The sequence below is a fragment of the Gastrolobium bilobum genome, unplaced genomic scaffold, assembly GCF_033153095.1.
Source record: "Gastrolobium bilobum isolate Gb01-03AN ecotype WA unplaced genomic scaffold, APGP_CSIRO_Gbil_v1 utg1154, whole genome shotgun sequence".
Taxonomy (NCBI): Eukaryota; Viridiplantae; Streptophyta; class Magnoliopsida; order Fabales; family Fabaceae; genus Gastrolobium; species Gastrolobium bilobum.
The window spans coordinates 148511-159444 of NW_026898337.1; the positions used below are offsets into that span (position 1 = coordinate 148511).

The 10934-nt window shown below is 37.2% G+C and overlaps 1 protein-coding gene across 1 annotated transcript; it reads left to right on the plus strand.

Moving 5' to 3' along the window:
* Positions 1-886: 886 nt before the first annotated feature.
* Positions 887-9933, plus strand: LOC133314990 (F-box protein SKIP24). The gene is made up of 4 exons (XM_061516545.1): positions 887-1145; positions 1522-1695; positions 9099-9261; positions 9341-9933. The coding sequence occupies exons 1-4, from the start codon at positions 910-912 to the stop codon at positions 9500-9502; spliced, it is 735 nt and encodes a 244-aa protein (XP_061372529.1). The 5' UTR covers positions 887-909; the 3' UTR covers positions 9503-9933.
* The last annotated feature ends 1001 nt before the right edge of the window (positions 9934-10934 follow it).

The window sequence follows — 10934 nt, forward strand, 5'->3', positions numbered from 1 at the left end:
ATAAATATTCAAAAGTCTGTTTAATTAATAAAATAGGATGAAATAGATTGAGGAGAGAGAATGCTAGTACAAGTAGTATAAAAAATATAAAATAAAAATAAAAATTAATATATTAGGCCGGCCTGAGAGGCTCTAAGGCCGAGCTTTTGAATTGGAGCCTCAGGCCTTTTTATTAAACGAGCTTTTATACAAGTCCAAGTCTGGTTCCAACAACCAATTTTAGACCTATAAGCTCAGGCCTTCACGAGCCGAGCCAAAAACTTCTGTAAGGCCTCTGGTTTGTTTAGCACCCCTATTTGGCTTCAATTTTAACAAGCAATTATTAAAGGCTATGCAAATAGCAAAGATGAGAAAATATTTCAAATCTTTCTACCAAACATAGATTACATACTTTGCTAAAGTGAGAAATATTTAAAAAGCTTGAATCAAACACCTCCTTATAAATTGTAATGAACAGGATATTTTTTATTTTTATTTTTATTTTTACTTTCCCCTAATTTTTAATAGGGATAGGATATTGTGACACCCAAGTTATGTTACACCCATGTGACACCCAGTCAATCTCACCGTTAGATCGCTTATGTTGATCAAACGGTTATATTTATTTCCATCTTTGTATGGTCATGATTTCCCAAATTTAATATTTTATATTTATTTCTACCTTTGTATGGTTATGATTTCTTATATTTAATGCTTTCACTTTAAATTTGGAAAATTATGACCATACAAAGATGGAAATAAATATAACCATTAGATCAACATAAGCGATCCAACGGTGAGATTGACTGGGTGTCACATGAGTGTAACATAACTTGGGTGTCACAATATCCTATCCCTTTTTAATAAGGCAACGTTGTCGAATTTGAAGCTTCCCCGGCGAAGTGGAAACCCAAGCTCTGACGGTTGGAAATGTCTTCCCTACCAGACGAACTATGGAGGCGAATTTTCGAAATCGGTATCGGAATCAGCGGTTTCAGCTACAAGGATCTCTGCTGCATCTCCATCTCATGCCGCCGCTTTAACCGCCTCTCATGCGAAGACCCTCTTTGGAGCCACCTTCTCTCCACCGACTTTCCCCTAACTCACACTTCTTCTCCCATCGCTTCTTCTTCTTCTTCTTCTTCTAAAACCCTATATAAACTGAGGTAGGAATGTAATTCTGTTCTTCTAATTTTCTGCGCTGCCACCAAACAGGGTCCTTGGCTTTTTGGTATAGTTTTCCTGTCTGGGTATTTATAAAGTTCAGATTTTTATTTTTTATTTATTTAAATTGTATTATGGGTTTCTGTGTTTTCAAATTTTCTGAGCTGCCAAAAAGGATCCTTGGCTTTTTGGTATAATTTTCTTATCTGGGCATGTGTAAAGTTCAGATTTTTATTTATTTATTTAAATGGTATTATGGGTTTCTGTGTTTCCAAATTTTCTGAGCTGCCAAATAGGGTCCTTGGCATTTTGGTATAATGTTCATATCTGGGATGTGTAAAGTTCAGATTTTTATTTATTTAAGTTTTTGCTGGTGAGGTTCGAGAGAGACAAGAAGAGAAGAGTGGCGGCTCATTGGAGGGCTCTACTGAGAAAGGAGAGCCAGATATACGAACATTCTAGAAGGATCCGAGAAATTGATACGCGGATCGCTCAAGAGACCACCAAAATGGAAGAAACTGCTGCAGAGTTGTACAATTTGCGTAGAGTCAGGTACTTCACTTATCATTATATTTTCGGTGCTATGTGCTTAGAAAAATTATGATAGTCATGTAATTTTCCTTTATTTTTAGCGTAGAAAGGTAATGGGGTGGATTGAATTTTTCATTTCATGGGTAACTTCAGAATCAGATTAATATTGCACTTGGTAAGTTAGTGAGTGTATTGGTCATTGAGGGCATAGATAAACTGTGTTAGACCCTGCGGCCATTGCATTGTATCAATTCTTAATTTGTAGTTTTGCTCCGCGTTGTGTTTGCTATAGTCCTGTAGCCTTTAGCATTTGTAACTTCAGTGATGTGTTCTGGTGATGGGTGTCAAAACTCCAACACTAACATACACAGAGTCAGAGATACAGAGATACTGAAATATTTGTATTTTCATTCATAATTTCTTCTCCAATTTGGAGGTAAATTCATACAGCTATAGCATCCTAAAACTATGGAACTACTAACAATATTTTCAACAACTTTCTACTAAATCAAATCAAATCAGAGGATTCTATCTTATACAAACAGTAATTCAAATATGCTATCTTATACAAACAGTAATTCAAATATTGTAACAACTTCTATATTCCACACTCCCCCTCAAGTTGGTGCATGTATATCTATCATGCCCAACTTGTTAGTTACTTCCTTCAAACTTTTTCCGCATACAGCTTTCGTCAACAAATCTGCTATTTGATTTTCGGATCTGATATACGGAGTGCAGATTATTTGTTGATCCAATTTTTCCTTGATGAAATGTCTATCTACCTCTACATGCTTTGTTCTGTCATGCTGTACGGGATTATGTGCAATTACTATGGCAGCTTTGTTGTCACAATACAAGCTCATGGGCTGGTTAATTTTGAATCCTAACTCACTTAGCATAGTTTTGATCCATAATATTTCACTTGTACCATAGGCCATACCTCTGAATTCGGTTCAGCACTTGATCTAGCCACTACTTTATGTTTCTTGCTTCTCTAGGTAACAAGATTTCCTTCTACGAATGTAAAATAACCAGAGGTGGAATGCCTAGTTGTCTTATCACGAGCCCAATCTGAATCTGTATACCCTTCTATGATTTCTTTTTCATGTTTGGCAAATAGAATACCTTTACCAGGAGACCCTTTTAGATATCTCAGAATACGAAATACTGCTTTCAAGTGTTCTTCACTAGGTGAATGCATGAATCTACTCACTACACTGACAGCATATGCAATGTCTGGTCTTGTGTGGGAGAGATAAATTAATCTTCCTACCAATCTTTGATACAAACCGATGTCAGCTTCAGTCTGATTTGGATATATGCCGAGCTTGTGGTACATCTCCATAGGTGTGTCTGCAGGTTTACACGCTAACATTCCTGTTTCTGCCAAGAGATCTAAGATGTACTTTCTTTGAGACAATACAATTCCTAGTTGTGATCTAGCAACTTCAATTCCCAGAAAGTATTTTAGTTGTCCCAATTTCTGCATTTCAAACTCAGTGGCTAATTTTGGTTCAAGAGATTTCATCTCTTCTTCATCATCTCCAGTGAGCACCATATCATCAAGATACACTATAAGGATAGTTATTTTTCCTTTATTTTTCTTGAAGAATAGTGTATGATCTGCATTACTTTGGGTATATCCAAACTTCTTCATTGCGAGTTGTTGAGACTTCAGCAAGTGTACTAGTCGTACAAGTAATAAAATGATAAGTAAAGATTGTTCTTACGAGGATTTGTGTTCAAACACCAACTAACCATTTATAATTAAGTTGAATCAAACAAGAATTCATTGAATGCATTGATAATTGTCACCAGAATTTGAATTATATTTGGAATCAGTAAAATAACTAGAATGTGAATTACAATTTTAAAAACAAGTAGTAAGGAAATCAATATCCCTCAACCATAAACTTATGTAAGAATCGATCCAATCAAGAATTATCTCCAATGTGATGTTAATCAATCTTCTTATTATCACTAAGATGTAATTCCTTACTATCTTAGTTGATACATTAATCAAGAAACCCCAATCCCTTGGTGATTCCCTTCTCAATACATACATTAATCACTGAGATTTTAAAGATGCATCAGAATCCTATTTCCATTCCTGAATAATAGAACACTGATGATGAAATTGCCAGTTACAGAAGTAATGTAAACATTCTTGTTCTACATTACTTCCTTAATGGAAAGAATTAACAAAGACACTTTCATTCCATCACATAAAAGATAATCATAATATTCAATCAACCATACATAAATTCATCCTTGAGTTCCATTGAAATCCAACTACAAAGGACTCTACTCAGACATAGAAACAGAAATAACAAGAGAAGAGGAAAGATCAAACTCCATTGTCATGTTGAGATTTTGGGCTTCCTTTTGCAGCAGCGCGCTAAAACGTTTGCTTTGGACATTTTAGCGCTCAACACTTGAATCCTCCAAATTCTTCAGAATCTTTTTCCTTCTCTCTTTTGCTTCTTGAGATTCATTTTCCTACAAGAAAAATGTAAATTTTCAACAAAAACTTCAGAACTTGTATTTAGGACTTTCCAGGACATTAACCCTCTTTTCCATCCATTTAATCACACAAATTAAGCTAATTCATGCTTTAAAACTTTATAAATCAAGGGTTTATCACGAGTGACAATCTACCAAACCATGCTCTTGGTGATTGTTTGAGTCCATATAGTGCTTTCCTTAGCTTGCAAACTTTATTTTCGTTTGAAGATGAGAACTTTACTCCTGGTGGTATATCCATATACACCTCCTCCTCCAAGTCTCCATTTAAAAGGCATTTTTTACATCGAATTGCTTCAAGGGCCAATCTCTATTTGCTGCCAAAGAGATCAGAATTTGAATTGTGTTTAGTTTGGCTATCGGAGCAAAAGTTTTTTGGTAGTCCACACCATATTTTTGAGTATACCCCTTTGCTACTAGTCTAGCTTTATATCTGTCGATGCTCCCATCCGCTTTCAGCTTCACATTAAATACCCATTTACAGCCAACCGTCTTCTTTCCTTGAGGCAGCGAAGTTAGTTCCTAGGTAGAGTTATTCTGAAGTGCTGTCTGTATTTATGGCTTCTTTCCACTTGGGATCATCCAAGGCTTCCTGCACACTATTCGGAATACACACACTAGACAATTGATTAACAGCTAGCATACATGGTTCGGCTAAATTTTGTGTGGAGATGTAGTTGCCAATTGGATATTTTGTCTTTACCTTTGGGTCAGCTTCATAAAGATGTTTTGGTATTCCTTTGGTGGACCTAAGAGACCTTCTTATTTGCATGTGGGGTATACAAGGTGAAGTAGAGTTACAAGGAGATAAATTAGAGTTAGAAGGATTAGTGTGTACCTCAGAATTGTCTTCTGGTTGCCTTTCAGGGAAGTCCACAGGGGAGATTTCGGGTATATGATTTAGCCAAGGTGTATCATTAGGTGAGGGTGCTTCTTGTTCGGCTTGGACAGCTGCATTTTCTTGTTCAGATTCCAAAACTGCATCTTCTTGCTCGGATTCAAAGACTGCATCTGTGTTTGAGTTGGACAGAGCCGGAGGTGCTACTTGTGTGGATAGCCATATGTCTTCTTCTCCAAATAAAGGTGTAGATGTCTCCCCCTGAGAAGAAGAAACATGTACTCCCCCTGAATAAAAGGGTTCTAACTCGTGAAATGAGGCCTCCAATGTGACATACATCTTGTGGGATATTGGGTCAAAACACCTATACCCTTTCTGAGTGGTGGAATAGCCAACAAAGATACATTTACGGGCACAAGGGTCTAGCTTGTTTCGCAAAGTTTTTGGAACATGAACATAAGTAACACAACCAAAAGTACGAGGTTCAACATTAGTCATGTGAGGGATAGGGAAAAAAGATGCAAGAGTTTGGAGAGGGGTTTTGAAGTTAAGGACACTAGATGGTGTTCTATTTATTAAGTATGCAGCGGAAGTGATGGCTTCTCCTCAATAACGGGTAGGAACATTCATTTGAAATAGGGAGGCTCGAACAACTTCTAACAAGTGACGATTTTTTCTTTCAGCCAAACCGTTTTGTTGGGGGGTGTAGGGACAAGAGGTTTGGTGTTTGATGCCTTTTGACAATAAGAAGTCAGTGAAAACACCATTAACGTATTCGGTTCCGTTGTCGAATTGAAGAATATGAATAGAGGAGGAAAATTGATTTTGGACCATAGCATGAAAGTGTTGGAAAGCAGAAAAAACTTCATTTTTTTTGTTTAAGTAAAGTGATCCAAACCATACGTGTACATTCATCTATAAAGGAAACATAATAATAAGATTTAGAAAATGAAGGGATTTTCGCAGGACCCCAAACATCAGAGTGCACAACTTTGAAGGGGATAGAACTTTTATTCAAGCTTGGGGAAAAAGAGATTCTATGGCTCTTGGCCAATTCACAAACAGAGCATTTAAACTCAGAAATTAAAAGACTGAAAAATAAACTGGGAAACAATTGCTTAAGATAACTGAAGGAAGGGTGTCCAAGACGCCTGTGCCACAACCAAATTGCTTGCTTATCTTTGTCCACTGTAGAAGTGTTGGCAGCATGAACATCCGAGGCACCATTATTGTGGGATACATCCAGGAAGTAAAGTTTCCTTGCCTAACACCATAACCAAGAATCTCCTCGGAGTGGATTCCCTGAAAAAGGCAGTAATCAGGCCAAAAAGTCACATGACAATTCAAAGCAGTGGTTAATTTACTAACCGAAAGCAAGTTACACTCAAGATTAGGTACAACCAGAACATGATCAAGGATTAACAGGGGATAATTGGATAGAACCTTGACCAGTAATAATGGAGGTGCCACCATTCGCGGTGGAAACATGTGATTTTCAGAGTGAAAGACAGAGGTAAGGGAAGAGGGATCACGAACCATGTGATCTGATGCACCGATATCAATTATTCAAGTGGAATTCTGAGAAAGTGTAGAGAAAACAAAGGACTTACCTAGAATCCCTTCATAAATAGTATTAGCAGTAGGGAGGGAAGAAGAGTCATCGTCTGAGGTGGTGGCCAAGGTGCGGTTGATGACCTTCCGACGGGGACGTTTGCTGAAGTCCCACCAATCTGGTTAACCAATGTTCTCATAGCATTTGATTTTTGGGTGACCCGAGTCACCGCAATGAGAGCATTGAAGGGAGCTGGACTTGGACGAATCTTTGTGAGGTCTGTAGGGTGTTGATCCAGAGGGAGGACGCGGCGAATGGGTGACCAAAGCAGTGGAATCCAAGGACGCGGAGGGGCGAACCATGGTGATACGTTGCTGAGCCTCACGCCTAACAAAAGCGTATGTTCGTTCAAGATCCAACTTGGGATCTTTTCGAAGGATTTCGCCACAAACCGATTCAAACTCGGCATCCAAGCCACTAAGAAATATGTGAACCCGAAGCCTAGCCAAGGACGAATGCAGATGGAGAACACCTGCTACAAAGCCCTCCTGAGTGGTCATACGATGATCGATTTCTTGAAAAATCGAGAGCAATTCGTTGTAGTAGATGGACAAGGACCTACCATTTTGTTTGGTGTTGAAAGACGCTGGTTAAGATCAAACAAGCACGTTTCATCCGAACCATCATAGAAGGTCCGAAGAGCAGCGTCCCAAATTTCGTGAGCAGTCTCCAGGCGAAGAAATCGTTGCATCAACGAAGGAGACATGGATTCGATTAGCCAGCTCTTCACCCTATGGTTTTCAGTGAGCCAGGTTCCATAGGTGGGATCTGCAACGGGTTGTTTGGGTGTGTCTCCGGTCAAGAAACCGGATTTGTTGCGAGTGCCTATGCGCATTTCCATTAGTTGTGACCAATAGGGGATAGTTGGTGTCATCGAGGACCACCGTGATAGGGAAGGAAGTATTGTCTTGGTGGATTACAATATTGGACGAAGGATTGGCAGAGGTAGACGACTGGTTGATGGGTGGTTGGTGGTCGGTGTTATTGTCAGTATTATTTTCAGTATTAGGGTTCTCCATTGGGAATAGATTAGGGTAATTGGGAAAGGAGACACGGGTTCGGGTCGGTTTCGGGTAAAGAGAAAAATAAAGATAGGGACAGATACGGGTATGGCCAGTGTTGTTAAAACGTAGTGTCGAAACGGTTGAAACGTACGATTCTACGTTTTTTGACTAAAAAACGTGTTGAAACGGATGCTGAAACGTAAAATGAGTTGAAACGGTTGAAACGGCGAGTCAACTCGGTTGACTCGGCGAGTTTACCGAGTTGACTCAGTGTTCAAAAAAAAAAAAAAACGAGATCTGAGAAGGTGACCGTGTGGGGCTTCTAACCTTCACCGAAATGGGAAAGAATGGAATTGGGTCCAAAAGCATTGGTTCTTAACCATCCTTCACCGTGCGAAGCAACCAGAACTGCTCCTTTCAGCTTCCGATTTATGAGCGCCATCGCGAACCCTGCCTCGGTTTTCATCGCGAACCGCCAAGTCTTGCCGGAGCTTTTGCAATTCACCTCCACGTACTGCGGAGGAGGAGGAGCTTGCGGCGATAGCGATGCTGATGATTCTTCAGCCATCAAAATTCAACGAAGGCGTTGGAATTGGTTTTTTATGGAATTTGTGTGGAGAGAGAGAAGATACCGATCCCATTTTCAAGTTCACCGACAATTTTGTATATATATTCTTTTCTCATTTTCAAGTTCACTGTGAGTTCTATCAATATATAGATAATTCAAAAAATAATTAAAAATTATAAACATATGCATATTATATTTTAATATTTATTATGATTACTGAATATATATGTTTTATTTTAATATATTTTAACATTACTGAATATATATTTTAATATTATATGATTACTGAATATGTAGATAATAACTTATGTATTGGTGTGTTTTAATTTTATATATGTTGAATATATATATATATATATATATATATATATTATACTTAGTAAACTCTTACGTTTCGTTTACGTTTCACGATTTTACGTTTTTGCTCACCCCTACCGTTTCAACGTAGAAACTACGTTTTAACAACATTGGGTATGGCAACCCAAGACCAAGGAAACAAAGGAATGGGGCGGGTATGGTTCGGGTTGGGTGAAAAAAAAATGCGGGAGTTAAAAAACACTTCCCAGGATCATAATGAACCTGATACCATGTCAAGACTCCAACACTAACATACACAAAGAGTCAGAGATACTGAAATATTTGTATTTCATTCATAATTTCTTCTCCAATTTGGAGGTAAATTTATACAGCTATAGCATCCTAAAACTATGGAACTACTAACAATATTTTCAACAACTTTCTACTAAATCAAATCAAATCAGAGGATTCTATCTTATACAAGCAGTAATTCAAATATGCTATCTTATACAAACAGTAATTCAAATATTGTAACAACTTCTATATTCAACAATGGGACTATGTGATTGGTTTTTGTAGACAAGCCTCTGTAGCTTTGAATGTGTGGCAACTGGAGGTTGTCCGGGGTAGGCAAAGTCAGATGTTGCAGCAATGTGTTGTGCCTGCTGAATCTCGGATACAGGCACTTGAGATGGACCTTACTCTTTGTTCGCAACAGATTAAGTGGTTGAAGAATTCTTATGTAAGTGTTGATATTTTCATATGACATATCGTGTATAAAGGTTCAACAGCTTGTTGTTACTTACACAAAATTGTACCAGGAATATGAACGGTGCAGGCTTAAGACTGCAAAGGAAAAGTTAGTATCTATGAAGTATAATCCTGTACAGGAGCATAAGCCTGCGAGTGGAGGGAAGGAGCACATTTTCCATGCTGAGGGAGTTGGTACTCCCTTTCCCAAAAGGAAAAAAGAGAGGATATGAAAGAAAATAATCACAGAATTAGGGAAAATGTAAATGTATTACTTTTTTCCATATTTAGTAAAAGATGTAGCTTCTCGGAGGGGAGAATGAACTCAACATCAAGTGGAAGAACTGGTTTATGACGTTCTTTTGATCCAGGTGACTGACCCTATCTAGTGGGGAAAAAGGCTTTAGTTGTTTTTTTCTCTTTTCTTTATTGATGATAGTATGTTACTGGTTGGCAACAAAATTTGATTTCTTCTTTTGTGTGCATTTTATATTGGAACATGGAAGCACTGGAATTATTTGTCTTTTATATCTGCAATTATAATTAGATGATGAGTAAAATTAACTGGGAAGTTGTTCCTGCCGTGATAACTGGCTGCGCAAATCCTCTGATCATCGCATTTGGTGGATAATGTGTAACAGCAATGCGGATTGAAAACCTGAGGAAATATAAACTTCATGAAAAAGGGTTTTGGAATCATTGTGTAACTTATTCAGATGACCACTTGTTCACTCTGTTGTAGCATGTTGACCTCGTGGAAACCTTGTGAGCTTGAGGGAATCAGAATCATATGAGGGAACAAACCTGTATAGTCATTCTAAATTTCTGCTTTGATAACCATTGATGTTCTGTCGTTTGTTCGTATCATTGTTCTTTTGTTGAATTACTCTCTTCGCATAGTCATGTGTTAAAAGTTTTGGTTATTTTCTTCTGGTTTTTAAGTTAGAGCATTTATGATTAGTTACTGCATTTGCATCCTTCAATGAAGCAAATGCATTAAAAAGTGTTACTAGTTATTAGTTGGCGGAGTAATCATCATATGGTTGACTATGCGTATATCTAATTGCGCCTGGTCTGATTAACTTATGTATTCGCGTCTAATATAATTAAAAACCTTAAGTATATATTATAGAGTTAGGATATTCTAACTACTAAAAATTCTTACTACTAACTTACTACCCATCACGTTACCGTTGGATCAAAGAGAATGTTAAATTTTTTTTGAAAAGAGATAAAATATTAATCTAATGGTGATTAGATAGGTAGTAAGTTGATAGTGAAAAATTTTGGTAGTAAGAATATCTCTCCTCTATATTATATAGATAGGATATTGTTACTATCAATTAGTGTAATTACCAATGTCATTATTAGTTTGTTTTACCGTTAGATTGATTATGTCGATCCAACGGTTCTGATTTAACTTTATAAAAATCTTTTTTCTTCTCCATATATTTAATATTTTATATTTATTTATATCTTTGTATGGTTATGATTCTTCATATTTAATACTTTTACATTAAATATGGGGAATCATAACATTAAATATGGAGAATCATAATCATATAAAGGTGAAAATAAATATAATTGTTGGATCAGCATAATCAATCTAACGGTGAAATAAACTGGTAGTAAAATTAATTGATAGTAATAATATCTTATTTTTAT